Raw genomic sequence first — 16,819 nt, forward strand, 5'->3', positions numbered from 1 at the left:
CACATTGCCTACTTCCCCATGCCTGTAATCCCTGCTTCCCCGTGTAATCTTTGTCCTTCTACCCCATATAAGGAGCTGGCTTATAGTTGGGGGTGGAGCAGATTCTGTGGATGACCTGCTGCTCTCCCAGGCTCCTGGCTGTACTGGAATAAAGGTTCATACGATTCGACCCTGTCTCTGCATAATTGGCTCAAATGGTGGCAGGCAGCCCAGACCCATTGGTTGTCCAGTTTCACTATCAACATTAACACACGGGGCCCACGTAAGAAACAGCGAGATCCAGCATTTGGTGGGTTTGGGGGTCTTCAGGGGGGTTCCATTCACTGAATCATGAGATTTCCCATGAAACCCCGGTGAAAGGGAGACGGGGTGTGTGCCCAGCCAGGACCCGCAACCAGCGAACAGCCACCAGCCACCGTTGTACGGAGAGCTCCAGGCTTGGGTCCCTGGATTTCTGGTCTCTCTGGTTCACTGATGAATAAGAGGCACCTGCTCCTCAGCCCCTGGGAGCTCATCTCTATGACGTGTCCCAGCCAGAAAGTCCCCTCCTTCCTCCGTAGTGGCGTAGAGCACACCTGTGTTATGCATCAGACGATGAGGCCCTTGAGGACAGAGCCGGTCTAGGGCCTCCCCAAGTGTCCGACGAGCAAGAGGTGCTCCCTACACATGAAGGATGTAGATGGGGGAGGGGTGGGTGGAGGGCACAAAGGCAGTGAGTCCTGTTTACCTGAGGCCCTGTCGAAAACCCTCGGCACCTGAGGACACTGGGCTTTGTTTGTTTCACACAGTGTTCATAAGATATTTTGAGCCCAGCCGGTGTGGCTCAGTGGGTAAGCATGGACCTATGAACCAAGAAGTCACGGTTCAATTCCTTGTCAGGGCACATGCCCGGGTTCTGGGCTCAATCCCCAGTAGGGGGCCTGCAGGAGGCAGCGGATCAATGATTCTCTCTCATCATTGATGTTTCTCTCTCTCCCTCTCCTTTCTTCTCTCTGAAATCAATAAAAACACATTAAAAAAAATAGTCGGTCCCCTGCTTTTAGGTTGGTTTACATCTAACCAGAAGTCGCTCTTGTCTTCCTGGGGACGCGTGGTCTCGGGTTGCCACCTGCATCGTGTTCGGCAGAACAGAAAAGGAGAGACACTGCCCCCTGTGTATGATGTGACAGGCTTCTGTCTTCTCTCATAGCACGTTTGCACAAGTGCATTTTATTTGCATGCACGTCAGCATCCGTTGCAGAGACCACAAGAAGTATTCCTGCATCTCATTGCCATGTCTCCTCTTTCCCGCAGATCAAAGGTTGAACGAAACTTAAAAAGAAGCAGCCATTCTATTCACTTGGACTCAAAACTCCTTTGACCTCGGAAACTGAAGATGAGGTTGCCATGGGAACTGCTGGTCCTGCAATCATTCACGTTGTGCCTTGCAGGTAGCGTGTCATTTTTAAACTTTCTGATTTAAAAAGCGCCAGTGTATTTCACACTAATTCAAACGCGGGCCGCTGCTTCAGATGGCAGTGATTGGATCTGGAGCGTGCGCGGGGCCGGGAGAGCCTGGGCTGCCGCCGTCGAAGGCCCTTTGCTGATGGGCTTTTAGTGGCTCTTTTCATGGTGGTGTAGGCAAGGCCGGGCGTTGCTGTTTCGCCGTCTACCTGGTCCTTTTAGAGTCATTTGAACCGTTGTTCAGTTTGAAAGTTGTTATTTCTGCTCATCCCAGGGCTCAATGCAGAGAGCTGAGCTGGGTAAGGAAACCGATGTCACAGTCCAGGGTATTGCCGGCCACTGGTTGGTGTGTGTGGGCGGATGTGGGTCTGGGAGCTCTTCCCGTATCTTCATTGCCACCACTCCATGGCTGGGTTCCCACCCTCTCTTTTTCATTTCAACGCACGTATAGGCGAGCAGGAGCCTGAGAGCGTAAGGCAGCAGGTCTTACCCTGTACTCACGGTCCACTACTAGACAGGGCTTTCCAGAGTTCTCACATGCTGTTGGCGGTGGCTTTCTCAGATTCCGGAAGGTGTGAGACCACCAGGGGGCGCCGTGGTTCCAGCGTTGATGGGGTGTGCGTCCTGCAAGGCGGAGGGCTGGCGATGGGTTGCGGCCTGTGGGCCTCTCTCCTGGGCTTTGGGGAAGGTGTTTGGTTGACCTGCTTTGGAATTCAGAATGCCAAGTCCAGCGGGATACCTGCAGCCCATTTGCATCTTCAACATAAACTAAAAGGGACTTTGGGGTCACCATCACCCTGATTCATGCCTTCACTCCGACAGTGTCACTGAGTACCTACCCTGCAAGGAACTGGCTCCCTGACAGGAACTGGGGGTGTGACCCTGAGGAGACAGACAGCCACCGCCCTCTTCCCGCTCCGTGAGCTCGGTTCTGTGCCGCGTCGACTGGCAGCTTCGTGAAGCGAATGCTTCACAATGATTGCACAGTCCGGGGTACTCGTGGCCGTCCCGGCATGCGTGGATCCCTCACACTAAGCCCTCGGTGAACCTCATCGCATGTCATTGTCTCGGAGCCCTAGGACTATTTGTCTTTACTGTTAGGATGTTACTATCAGTCGTTTTACTGAAGCGTGAAGGACTAAGAAACTCCGCCAAGATCACCAGTCCTGTCGGTGGGAGAACTAAGACGATGTAAACTGGATAGACGAACTCCAGAGCCCAGAGTTTTGACCGTCATGTGATAGGACGTTGTAGCTGTCTGGTTACCTGACCGTACAGTGCACAGTTGCACATTCATTCTCAACATGGTGGTGTTCATGCTTCCCAAGTTGTTACATGTAAACTCTCCTTCCCCTCCTTGTCATACCCGGCCTTCAGATCCTGAACTTCTGGCCTGCATTGACCTCCCGATCCTGGATGTCTGGGCACGTAGCCACCTCTTTTAGAGAAGTTAATTCTCATCCTCTGGTCAGAACCCACGTCTTCCCAGCGGTGAGCCCCGGCGCTGGGCTCCACCTGCTCTTCGGGTTCACATGCACCTTGGCCCTCCCCACATTGGATCTCAACTGAGACGATCCGCTCCCCCTCCTCAGGACTCTGGGGTAACCACTCCTCAAAGCACAGCCTGGGGAATCCATTTCTCAGCATTTGATTACAGCAGCATGTTGATTGAACCCACTGTGCTGAGTGAATAGGTAGCCAGACGTTGAAGGGCAGGAAGTCAGGGGCGCCGCTCCTCCCCTCACTGGTGCCGTGAAAAATGCGAGGTTCCCACCGAAGAAGCGCACCTGTGTCTACCTCACTCTCTTAGCTTTTGGTGGGGAATCTGTTTATTGATTGTTTCGATGAGTATTTTGTGTGGGAACTGCTTTGCATGGCATTAATATTCTCTTCCCATATGCTTCCTTCACTTAGGTAGAGGCAAGCTGTAATTAATGTTTTTGTTTTCTTGCTATTTGTCTTGATTCTACTCATTTACATAGCGCTGGACACTCTGAATTCTGAACATATTTCTCTACCCTCATCATTTTCCTTGTCTGTACTTCCTCCGGCATCCATGTCTTGGTGAGATTTTTATGAGGGAAATGTGTGTATCTACCATGTTTACCATAATTAGCGGGTCTCACATACGCTTTTTCTTAAATAAGATCAAAGATCCCAGTGTCTAAGCCAGCTCCTCCGTGAACAGCCTGCTGGTGATTTCAGGGCCGTCATTAGCGGTTCACGGTAGGATGGAAGGATCTTCCCTTTTGACAAATGCTAGACGCAGTCTCAGACAATAATTGAAAATAGAGACTTTATTCTTCTTCTGAATCAATTTGAACCAGGGATCACAAACTCTACATGGAAGCTAACGAATGAGAGGAACATTCTTTTCTTTATTTACTATATTTTTATTTTTTAACTACAGTTGGCACTTCATGTTATATTAATTTCAGATATACAACATAGTGATTAGGCATTTTATATACAATGAAGTGACCCCTTAATAAGCCTAGTACCCAGCTGGCACCCTACCTCGTTATTACAATATTGTTGGCGTATTCCCTCTGCTGTGCTTTACAAACTGGTGTAGCTTTCATGGAAAACAGAATGAAGGGTCCTCATGGGGTTAAAAACAGAACTCTGTTATGACCCAGTGGTCCCACTTCTGAGTTTTTATCTGAAGAAATCAGGAACGGGAGGAACATGCCCCCCCCCCCCCCATGGCAATCACAGCATTATCTACAGTAGCCACGCTCTGGGAGCAGCCCGCGTGCCCATCGGGCAGTGAGTGGATAAAAAGCTGTGGGACATCCTCACATGGAGTGCTGGCCGGCCGCAAAGAAGGGCATCTTACCATTTGCAACAGCATGGGTGGCCCAGGAGGGTATTATGCCGAGTGCCGTCAGTCAGTCAGAGAAAGACAAACAGCCTACGATCTCACGTACCTGTGGAATCTAAGGAACAGAATACACAAATGAAACAGAGCGGAACATTCTCACAGAAATCATGGCTTTCAGGCCAGAAGGCCCATCAGTGAGACCGAGGTGGGCCGCCTGGCTCTGGCCCGTCCCAGGGTCAGCGGACACACACGGGCACAGCGCCCGCGCCCACACTCTGGTTTTGATAACAGAATCCGGTGAGCACAGTCGTTCCGCCTCCTCAGGACCTCCAGCGATGCTGGGGACCAGCCCCACCGCCCCCCTCTTCGTAGCACCGCAACCCCAGGCGGGAGGACGCCAAGACGGGACACCCCAGGCCTGGCCCCACAGCCCAGCCAGGCGCAGTGTTTCCGTTCCCGGGATCCTCATGTTTGTTCCGAAGAATAAGCACAGCATTCAAATAATTTTCCCTTCTCGGCGGGTATTAAACGCAGAGCCGCCTCTGTTCTTGCACGAGGAACACGTATTCAATCACGTCCCAGAGAGAGCTGAGTGCGGGCTGCTTCCATGCAGCCTCTGCGAAGCGCAGTCCACCCACCTCCGGCCTCACGTGTCTCCTCCGAGAAACTGGCACGGCCCCCACCCCCGCCGCGGGCCCCCACCCCCGCCGCGGGCCCCCACCTCCACCACGGGCCCCCACCTCCACCATGGGCCCCCACCCCCGCCGCGGGCCCCCACCCCCGCCGCGGGCTCCCACTCCCGCCTCGGAACCCAGGACGGACTCCCGCTTCCTCTGCTGCTGCGGAGCCGGAGCGCAAAGAGGACTTCGCAAGGAGGCAGCCAATGGCCAGATCACAAAAGCAGCAGCGACTTGGGTGATAAAAATTCAGGGAAAGAATGGGGAGAAAATACCCAGAAAACATCAAACGGCAAAGGCAGGACTCTTGGTGAATCTCAATTTCAGTCTTTGCGCGCGGCTCGCGGCGGGGAGGTCTTACTTAGTCGGTGATGAAGACGTCGAGGTAACTGGAGAAGCAGGCAGCCATGGACACCCCCGGGGCACGGCCATGGAGCGGCCTTACAGACCAGCAGCCTTGGAAACAAACGCTCCACCGAGGGCTCCGGGAAGCAGAGGCGGTAACGGCCTCGTGAGCTGCGCTGGGCCGCGCCGTGTCCTCGCTGTAAACACCCCCTCGCTGATGAGCGGAGGACGTGCTGCATCTAGAAGGGAAGCTTGGGCTCTGTCGAACGAAACCAATTAGGAAAAGTGGAGGCAAACAGACAGCGGAACACCCAGGCCTTCGGTGCCTGCCATCTCCGCTGTGTGACAGTTCTCTGTTGAAATGTGGGACCCCTGCTGCCCCTCGCGCTGGAGGCTGGTGCGGCGGGACCAGCCCAGGCATCACAGACCCCCCCTTCCGCCCCGAGGCGCCCCCTGAGACTCGGCAGAGCTGGGCGAGAGCGTGGGCTCCACGGGAGACGGAGAGACCATGCATCCACGTAGCAGCCGCGGGTCGAGCTGTCTCCTTACGCCCGGGGTTGCTTTTTGTGCCATCTGGGCAGGCTGAGGTATGCCTGCCTTCCTGGGTTCGCAGGGATTGGGCTGGCGTCTGTATTCTCCGTGCTTAGCACAGTGTCCGGGACGTAACCAGCAGCGAAGGGCGGCTGTCACTCATTTAACCCGTAGGTGAGGGCCCGCCAGGGGTCAGCACGGGACGCCCTGAGAATGCGGTTTGGTGCTCAGCGAGACAGGCCCTGTCCCTGGGCGGTGATGGGGACAGGCTTCCAGGGCCCGCTTCCTCGCACACTGGCGTCCGCCCTACTTCAGGGTGGGAGGTTGTACACAGCGTGTAGTTTGTGACCCCTTGAGAGACTTTCCCTCACCCTTTGAAAAAATATATTTTTATTGATTTCAGAGCGGGGGAGAGAGAGAAACATCAGTGATGAGAGAGAATCATGGATCGCCTGCCTCCTGCACACCCCCTACTGGGGATGGAGCCCACAACCTGTGCATGCGCCCTGACCTGGAATCGAGCCATGGTTCATAGGTCAACGCTCACTTTTTTGCAGTGTGACCTCATCTGTAAAGTGGGGATAAAACAGTAATATAAGTGCCTATGGAAAGCAAATGCCTGCATTGATTAAACCTGTTCCTGTGGAGAGCCCACAGAAGAGTCCGCCTCCATAGCATGGGCTCCGTGTGACTCGTTAATGCCACTGTTGTCACTGTCACCGCCGCCGGGAGCCAGCGGGCCTCCATGGCAAGTGCGGCAGCCATGGCATCGAGGGTCTGCCTCCTGGAGCCCCACGTCTGGGGCCTGGCCTGGGGAAGCCTGGAGTCCCTGTGATGGGGCCACTAGAAACTTCTGACGTTGCAAAGGGCCCTACAAGGAGAGGGACCGGGTGATTCCAAGTAAGGAAAGATTTTTAAATGCATTTTCCCAACAACAAAACAAGGGCGATAAGGAGAGGAGCCCACAGAAGCCTCGTGTCACGGGTGGACATGCTGGCTGGTGCAGACGTACGCCCCGTGGACCCCCGTCCCCCCATTCTCCTCGCTCCCGGTCTCCCCACAGTGGACAGGTCGCCTCCGTGGAGAGCCGGGTTTGAGGGGATGTGCAGTGGCCTCGGCTTGCTCTCAAGGAGCCCTCTTTCCTGGACCCCAACAGTGTCCTCCCTGTGGGCTGGCCCCGTGCCCTCTGCCCACCCTCGGAACCGTATCCTCCGCCCCCGCCCCCCCTCTCTGGGGCGTCGTCCCCCCTCCTCCCTCCCACCGTCCTGCACTTTCTCAGTCTAATTATATCTCAGCTTAAAATACAGATGCAAAGCTAAGGAAATTGTCTCTAAACACTCCCTCAGACTCCAACTGTTCGCCCCCCTCGGAGTTGCAATGAGTAAAGTTTAATTTATTTGTTTAAAACTCGGGCTGATGTATTTATAGATTCCGATGGGCAGGCACGTGGGATGTGTTGTCTCCCTCGCCTCTCTGAGAGTGACTCTCGCTAACAGAATCGTGTCCACAGAATAAAATACCCCCACCCCCACCCCGCCCGGGGACTGATAATTCAGAGGACAAAACCCAACCAAAACAATTCACACCTGTGCGTAAAGGCTAGAAAACACAGCACCATTTCCCTGGGTCAACAGATCTTGCCAGAACTCCACCTGCTTCCTCTGTAGAATTTTACTCTCAAGTTCGGAACTCCTCGTAACTGGCAACCAGGCCTTGCGCACCAGTCATCTCTGCAAAGAACAAATTGTCACGGGAAAATGAGTCACCCCACCCCCTCCCCCGTGTCCTGTTTTCTCAGCGGCGTTCCTGGACGCCCACTTTGGGAAGGCTTTTCTCCCCAGCGGTGTAACATTTGCACAGAAACTCGGTTTTAAGAAAATCTGCGCCTCACTGAAACAGCTTAGAGGCCTGTGCTGCCGACGTCATGGACCCCGCGCACCTGCTCGCTCTGCCCAGTGCATTGAAGGCGGGAGAGCGGAGCACCCGGGTGCTGTTCCCTCTCAGTGGTTCCTGATCTCCTGTCTTCTAAATCGACCTCCAATTCAGTAAATAAACAAAAAGGAATCAGCTTAGCCAGCCGGAGTGGCTCAGGTGGTTGAGCGTCCTCTTTGCACCGAAGGGTTGTCAGTTTCATCCCCCGTCAGGCACCTGCCTGTGTTGTGGCTCGATCCCTGGTTGGGGTACATGCAGAGGGCAACCGATAGATGTTTCTCTCGCATCAATGTCTCTCTCTCTCTCTCTCTCTCTCTCTCTCTCTCTCTCTCTCTCTCTCAAGCATGTCCTGGGGTGAGAATTTTAAATGAAAGTAAATAGATGTATGTTTTGTTCAGTGACTTGAAATCCCTTTGGAAGAAGAAATTGTCACTGCAATACCACTTGCTATAAGTTAAAACTAACTTTAAAATAAATACCATAGCGACCAACGGTTGACGACTGGCTTGTGCTCAGGTGACTGATGCTGGGTCCCGACATTTCTTCCCAAAACAAGACTATCAGACGTTAGACACGTTGGCGGCACCCGAGACCCCTTTCATCTGACCAGGAGAACCCAGAGCGCGTTAATTGAGAGGAGAGTGAATTGATTCTTAAGCGAGTCAGTTTGATTTAAGGTCTTGTCTCTGCACGATCTGAAAATTGTCTCGCACGTCCGTGCTGTGCGTCCTGCGTCTTGGGAAACGTGGGCTCGAAGCATCGCCTCTTCCTGCCCCAAATGGACGCCGCGATCCGCCCGGTGGACCAGGGGCGCCCACCTGGCACGTTCGGGTGAATCGCGTTTTTACGTGACCCTTTCACCTTCGTCATTTTTCAGATGTGAAAACCCTGGTTGAAGTGTTGACCCAGGTTACGTGCACAGTTAGTGCAAATCGGCTGTGGACTGAGACAGGGAGCAGGACTCTTGCTTTATGATCCAATGCAGTGACGCTCAAAGGCTTAGAAGTAAGTACAGCAGGTCCTGTTGTTACAACGTTGATGAGATGCCAGGAACCTGACTCTTGACATCATTAGCCCACGGAGGAGTGGCTTCTTTATGCAGCATTTTGCTTAGTCACAGAGCCTGTGGACGGCACTAGTGAGGCCACTGTGGTGAGAACATGGCCCGTCGTCCCACCTCTCCTTGTCCAGGCATCACAGATGCGTGACATAGTGAAGGGGCCAGGCTCACCTTGGCCCTGAGCCCGGGCGGAGGTGCCTGGGATACAATGTTGTTACGACGAGTGAACCGAGAGCACATGTGACCGAGGATGGACGTGGTGCTCCAACGGGCAGGGATGCAGGGATGCGGACGTTTCCTCGGAGCTCTCACCTCTGAGTCTCGTCCTTTAGGGCGGGGGTGGGGGACCTTTTTCCTGCCAAGAGCCGCTTGGCGATGTATAGCCTCATTTGCTGAATATCATTCACTTCATATAAATGTATGTTGCTATGAAAATGCTCCTAGATTTATTGAATTTTGAGTCCCACCTGTGGTTGCCTTGGCAGGGCCAGACCAAAGGATTTCTCAGGCTTTACACGGCCCGCGGGCCGGATGTTCCCCACCCCTGCTTACGCACAACCAGGAGAATGCGTCAGCATCGTCCGGCCCGCATGGGTGGCTGCACCCCGGGACTGGGTAGGACACACGGAGCTCTTAGGGTTTTGACCTTCAGGGAATCGGTGAGATGACATCATTCTCATAGTCTAAACTTTTTGAAAAACATGAGCACTACAGGCTATGCCTTTCACAGGCAGGTCTGATGAAAAGCAATCAATGAATACATATGCAGATGCATTAAAACGCACTGCTAATATTTTAAGGAGCCTGCAATCTGACTGCAGATATAAGATTCAATGTTTAAAATAGCCGTCCTAACCACCCTGATTTACATATCTCCTTGGAGAGAAGCATATTGAATTATACATAATTCTTATTTTGATTTGCATACAAATTAATTTGCTAAACAAATTAGAGCTTGCACATTGAGCACATTTATTGAATTTTAGCAGACTGGTAAAACGGACCTTCTTTTTATGTTTTCATTTAGGTAAAGATGGTGATGTTGACAGTCATAATCCGAGTCTTAATAACAGAAACAGCAGTCATTGGGGGGTGTTACCTGGTGGAGTGGAGAACCAGGAGCGGTCTACATGAGATACGTGTGTGTGCGTGTGTGTGTGCGTGTGCGTGTGCACACAGGATGTGTGTTTTCCTTCAGTGCACACCCGCCCTGGGAGGTGGACTCTGCGTGCCTATTTTTAAGATGAGAGGACTTCGTTAGAGAAGCTCAGGAATTTGCTCTGAACGGCTTGGCCAGGGAGGCTGGACGGGGCGCAGGCAGTTGCCTCCACAGCCGTGCGTTTTATCGCGACTCAGCACGGCCTCCTCCCCACACAGCGAGGCCATCCCGTAGGCGTAATTCCTACACATGAACTCGATGTGCCGCGTGTTTGAAGGACGGGATTAAGCCGGCTTGGATCTCCTGCACGTTGGATTGCAGTCGTGTCTCTGTGGTTACCGTGCGCAGGACACCTGTCTGGGCGTCCTGCCCTTATCCGACCCATCACCAGGATGTGAGGCTGCCTGAGGTCCGAGAGCGCAGTGGGCCGGCTCCGCTGGGAGGTGATATGGACCCCACTGGGGTGCGGAGGAGGGACGGTGCCCCTGAACTTTAGTGTTCTCCGCGGGGCAGCAGTCACCCTCCAGGAGGCCTCAGGAGCTTCCGAGACTCCACGTGGGTGACGTGAAGGACAGCGCTTCACCTTCCGCTCCTAAAGGTGCCGAGACCCGCCCCCCACAGGTCTCCTGAGTCCTCACATAGAGGAAGCTCAGCAAGAGCTGTGGCCCCTGTGCCTGCCCGAGCGGTTCCCCGAAACGGTGCACAGGAGGAACCAGCATCCTGTGGGCAGGACAGCGGGCTGAGCGGGTGCTGGGAGCCAGAAGGTGCCAGAACCCAGCAGAGCGGACTCCATCTCAGCCCCCATCCCCGCCTCCTAGTGCAGAAGCACACATCACACACACTGCACACCGCACAATGCGCACACCACACAATGCACACACCACAGTGCATGTCACACACTGCACACACCACACACTGCACACATCACATTCACAGTGCTCACACTGTCCACACTACACACCACACACATCGCACACACTGCACACCACACGCCACACAATGCACACACCACACAATGCACACACCACACACACCGCACAATGCACACACCACACAATGCACAGTGCATGTCACACACTGCACACCACACACACTGCACACATCACATTCACAGTGCTCACACTGTACACACTACACACCACACACATCGCACACCATACGCCACACAATGCACACACCACATACTGCACACTGTATGTCACACCCTGCACACCAGAAACACTGCACACCGCACAAGACACACACCACACAATGCACACACCACACACTGCACAGTGCATGTCACACACTGCACACCACACACTGCACACATCACATTCACAGTGCTCACACTGTACACACCGCACACCGCACACCGCACACCGCATACGTCACACACCACTCACGTCACACACTGTACACACCACACACACCGCACACACGGCACCCTGCACAATGCACACACCACACACTGCACACTGTATGTCACACACTGCACACTGCACACATCACACTCACAGTGCTCACACTGTACACACCGCACACCGCACACCACATACGTCACACACCACTCACGTCACACACTGCACACACCACACACACCGCACACATCACATTCACAGTGCTCACACTGTACACACCGCACACCGCACACTGCACACCACTCACGTCACACACTGTACACACCACACACACCGCACACAGTGCTGGGCCCCAACTGAGCAAAGCGGGTGTTATCAAGCCTGAGGTGCTGCGGGGTGGCTCCCCCGTGTCCGTCACTGTCCCTAACGCAGCATGTTTGTCCCCAGCCGGCCCCACGGACCAAACGCCCGGAGCAGCCCTCGCACAGGAGGGCGGCCTGCGGAGCGGGGGTGCCGCTCCCTCCCTCCCCGAGTGGACTTTTTTGTGCCCATCACTTCTCTCCAGGCAGCTGCTGAGATTCGTATGAGGCTCTGGTTGCCTCCGGAATTGATTTTTGCGATTCTCTCTGACGGCCTCCCCTCCCGGCCTAGGAGGAGGTGGCACGCTCTGTATTCAGCAGGCGCTCCAGCCGCCGGCATGGCCTCCCTCCTGCTCCCTCCAGGTCAGACAGGACTCTGCCCCGATGTTTGTTTCTGCAGCCGAGTCACAGGCAGCCCGGCCAGTGCCATCGCGGACGTGGTCGGTGAGGACAACTGTGCACGGAACCACCTGAGCCTCCGCCAGGGGCTTCGGGCTCCGTCTGGGGGAGGGGACGCTGCAGAGGAGAGAGAACATCAGAGCAAACGCGCGCCTCTCAGCATCCCCGTCACCGCCGATTAGAATCGTCAGGGACCAATTCCAGTCAGTGTCTCTGTTTAATATTGATTAGGGTGTGTGTGTGCGTGCCTGTGCGCGCACCCTTCCGCGCGTATATTTGTTAGCAGAGGGTTTGAAATGGAAGGGACCCAGCACTCCTGCCTTGATTCTGCTTGCTTGCCCCTCTCATCCCGATTCAGAAGGATCGGGAGGCCTAGGCAGCTCTCATTGAAATTCCGTGAAGCTCGATTCCACAGGCAAACAGTCCACGCATCCCCCAGCCAAGGCGGACAGGTCAGTTCCAGAAGCTGACGTGTTTATCTTTGCGTGGGCACCACGGCATTCCCAGGGCGCGGTCCCCGCGTGTGCATGCGTGGGAGACAGAGACCAGCCTCTGGGTTTTCTAGCGGAACCCGTGTCCTCAAGCTGTTACTCACGCCAACTACTGTGCCCATTAAAGGGCATCTTTAAGTGGGACAACAAGGCTGTTCTGTTCTTCCCCAGCTTTTAAAGTGATTTCTAATCTAAGAAAAATACAGGTTCATCTGTACGACAGAGCACACGCTGAGTAACAACAGGCGCATCGCGTGTTTCCTCTGCACCAGCGTCGAGGCCAGGGTTCTGCGTGCCAGGATAGAAACTTCCTGTTTCTGTCTTCACGGGGGTCCTGCGGGGGGTTCCGGAGGTTCTACACACTAAGCAGTCAGCGCCGTGGCCGCGTGGCTCAGTGGCTGAGCAGCGTCTCATGCACCAAGAGGTCACCTGTTCGATTCCCCGTCAGGGCCCGGGCCCAGGTTGTGGGCTCCATCCTTAGGGGGGGCGGTGCAGGAAGCAGCTGATCGATATTTCGCTCTCACATCAATGTTTCTCCCTTTTTCTGCCTCTCTCTTTAAAAAAGAAATCAATAAAAAAAAATTTGGGTCAAATCAGGGATGGCAGCCTGGTCTAAAGTAGACTGCATGTGACAGATCCACTAAACTGCAGCACTGCCTCCGAACGCCTGCAGCCACACTGTGCGTGGGTCGGGGCGAGGGCCGCTGCCCACTTCGGAGATGAGGGTTCCCGCGTGTCGGGTCCCAGGGTGCACGGCTGGAGGTCTGGGTCCCGCTGGGCACTGCCACTCGCTGTAGGTTCCGGTTCACAGGTGGTGACAGTCAGGCCACAGAGGTTACGTCATTTCTCCAGGGGCTGCAGGGGGCGGGCGGAGGGGGAATTCAAAACCAGTCCGCCTGTCTGTCCCCCTGGCGCGGGGCCGGTCCCAGGCTTCCAGGGTCTGTTCTCCATCGTGAAGCCCACAGCGGGGCCCTTCTCCTGGGTCTCCTTCCTTTCAGTTTAGGTCACACCGTCCTTGGATCTAAGACGATGGACAGTCATTGCAGTGGGTGGCGTTCCTGCCCAGGATCCTCTGACAACCCCCATGCTCTGCGCTGTCTGTGTCTCAGCGTCTCCTGCGGGAGGGTGTGTGCCCGCATCAGTCCCGGCTAAAATCTTGTAATGCCAGCGAGCCCGCCTGGCAGGCAAAGAAACTCGCCCCTGAGAGGGGACGACGCCAGCCTTCAGCACCCTCGCACGAGAGCGTGGTTTGGTCGGTCCTGTAGCGGAGATCGAGGTCCTGAGGGATTTCGGTGGAGAGAGGAGCCTTGAGGATGGGGCGTGAGGCTGTGCTGCCTGGGGCCCGAGTTACTCATTAGCAAGAGTCTGAAACGCCTTCTTTATTCAGATTCGAGCTCTCGCTTCCTGAGGAGGTAGAAATTCAGAACTTGGACTGGGGATTCTGCCCAGCCTGTGGCGGTTTGTGGGAGTCTTATTAACCCAGAGCTGAGGGGACCCAGGATTACAGGGCGCCGTGGTAACACTAGCAGAGCAGGGGGAGCCCCGCCCACCGCCTGTAGGCAGTGCAGCCGCCCCCTTTGCCCGGGAGAAGGAAGGCTGAGTGAACGGATGTGCCCGGTGATATTTAGGCAGCTTAGCCAGCTCTGCGAAAGTGGAACTGACAGCGGCTTAGGCGGCAGAAGGACTAGGAACACGGGCACGTTTTCTGGTCCCTGGCGTGGCTGTGATGTGTCAGGATGGCTGGCGCGTCCCCGGCTCCGTGCCTCTCGATTCTCTGCCCGTCATAACCGGCAGGGAATTCTGGCGGAAGCACATCTTTAACGCCAAGCGAGTATTCCTTTGGAGGAAAAGCCCCTGGTGCGATGAACTATGGGGAGGCCCAGTTCTCTCCAGGCCACACAGAGGATGGAGAATAGCTAAGCTGCAGCCTCGAAAATGTGTATTAAATACACCCAGGAGGTCACATGTAAATGTAAAGGCAGAGAAAACTATAATATTTGTTTGTTTTCTCAGTGAAATTCTACTTTCAACTTAATGTAACCAAAACACACACACACACACACACACACACACACACACACACACACACACACACACAGTTGCTCTCGCAGCAATGAGGTGGGAGAGGACATCTAGGAATACGGTTTCACGGAGTAGGGAGCTCTGCTGTGCTGAGGGAACCGGTGAGGAAGCCAGTGCGGGCAGCAGGTGGAGCAAAGTAGGTAAAAGGCGTTTTCTAGATTCTTTGAATTAGGGGCTTCACGTGAACAGCAACACTCTTCTTGCTCTTTAAAGAAATCAATAGGTACTTAGGGTGCCTTTGGTACAGAGTGAGTGGACGGCGATGTGCAGGCATTTACTAGTCATCAAGTCCAATTTAACTGCGCACACCCGAGATGGAAGGAAAAGACGCGAAACAGCCATTTGGGTGCCATCATAAGCGATCTCTGTGCCATGTCAGCCAGGGTGCGACCCTGAGCGGCCTTGAGATAAGCGAAGTGGCTGTCGGGTTGCCCATCCATCTCATTTCATTCCCTGGTGGGTGGAGGGAGCCGCTGGGGCCAGGAGCGTGGCGTTTAGAGATAGGGCATCGCCGGGTGTATCGGGTGGTGTGTAACCAGAGCCTTCGGCCTCAGATCAAAGTGCAGTGGTGTCACCCATAACCTGGGTTTACGTTTGAATTTTTCAACGTCCTCATTGAGTGGCTCTGTCGTTCTAACCACGGCCACTTAGCTTCCCTTAAAGGAGCCGCACGGCTCTGAGCTCACCCGCAGACGTTGGCCTGGTGGGAGCAGCTCTCTGCCGGCACATTTCCTTCGCGATGACAGCGTTGCCAGGAGCCCCTGGCCGCGTCTCCCCACTTGTCTGGCCACAGTTGCGTCGCACACCCACCGGCCCCCTGACCATTTCCGTGGGTCTGCCCTTCCTCAGCCGCTGGCTTGGGGTGGGCCCATCTCGCTGGCTGTGCCCGTGGCCGCACAGGAGAGCATGGGAGTCCCTTGGAGAAGAGGAAGGGAGGGGAGAGGTGAGGTAGGCTGGTAGGTGCTGCCCGGATCCCTTCAGGAATATATTGTCCAGCTCTGTTTCCACCTCCCATTTCACACCCCATGGCTTCCTCAGGTGGCGCATGAGGCCGTGGGCAGTGCACTTTATGAGCAATAGGAGGGATTTGGGGGGCGGAATTTTGACTCCGATTTTTGCCTTAGGAGTGGGGCTACTCTGTAACCCACACATAGGCTGAGACCCAGGTGGAGTATCAGTATTTGCCTGGCTTACCGTGTATCCTTGCCAGGTGTGTCATCACACTCTCTAATGGTGAATAGAAACCTGGATGCTGTGACACAAGTCGGATCAACCCCTTAATTGTGTATCTGTGCCTTTTAAACGAAAACCAATGGAGCGTACCTCTCCTGCGCACTGAATAAACCCACCAGCACTATGGAGACATCCAGCCAGCCAAGCCAGTAAATAAGGCACACCTGCTGTGTGCTGGCCGCCGGCCTGGCTGTGGATAGAGCACAGGCACCTGCTCTCAGGAGTGCACGTCCTGTTGTGAAGAGAGAACGTAACCAGGTAACGTACCAGGCAACGTCAGAAAAGGAAATAAACAACAAACAGGGAGCCGGTGAGAGTCACCGTGATCGCAGGCGCATGGCTGCTCCAGGGTCAGGGGCGTCCTCTCGCAGGAAGTGGCCTTTCAGCTGACATCGGAATGATGGGGACACGGACACAGGGAGCCCGCAGGCGCAGCTGCAGGCAGTGCAGCCTGAGCCCGGGACCACCTGTGCAAAGCCCCGCAGGTGACAGTGAGCCTCGAGAGGGGGCGCGGTGGGGACAGGAAGGTGAGGGCGCAGAGGTCGGCAGGGCCGGAGCCTATGGGGCTGTGTCATCAGACGTGAACTTAATGCTCCCTGTGCCCCGCGCAGTGGGAAGGCATCGGGCGCAGCACAGGGAGAGGGGACAAGGGAGCCCACGGGGCTATTTGGGGTTCTGACTTTTGTCACAGCAAACCAGGGTTCTGTTTCCCATTAAAGAACACAATGACACACCCCGCCAGGATACCTGGTAAGCCAGGCAAATATGGGTACTCCACTTGACTCTCCTCCTCTGTGTGGGGCAGTGGTCGGCAAACTGCGGCTCACGAGCCACATGCGGCTCTTTGGCCCCTTGAGTGTGGCTCTTCCACAAAATACCCACTTCTGCACATGGGCCACGAAGTTTCAATTGCACTGTAATGCGCGCCCGCACGTGGTATTTTG

At 55.0% G+C, this 16,819-nt stretch overlaps 1 protein-coding gene across 2 annotated transcripts in view; it reads left to right on the forward strand.

Annotated features, from left to right (window-relative positions):
• Positions 1-16,819, forward strand: part of CNTN4 (contactin 4) — a 398,511-nt gene that overhangs the window by 209,421 nt on the left and 172,271 nt on the right. For both annotated transcript variants that reach the window (XM_036333343.1, XM_036333344.1), the window contains exon 3: positions 1,294-1,430. In XM_036333343.1, the coding sequence (XP_036189236.1) occupies positions 1,376-1,430 (55 nt within the window). In that variant the 5' untranslated portion in view covers positions 1,294-1,375. The remainder of the gene's footprint in view (positions 1-1,293; positions 1,431-16,819) is intronic.

This window comes from Myotis myotis, unplaced genomic scaffold, assembly GCF_014108235.1.
Source record: "Myotis myotis isolate mMyoMyo1 unplaced genomic scaffold, mMyoMyo1.p scaffold_m19_p_13, whole genome shotgun sequence".
Classification (NCBI taxonomy): Eukaryota; Metazoa; Chordata; class Mammalia; order Chiroptera; family Vespertilionidae; genus Myotis; species Myotis myotis.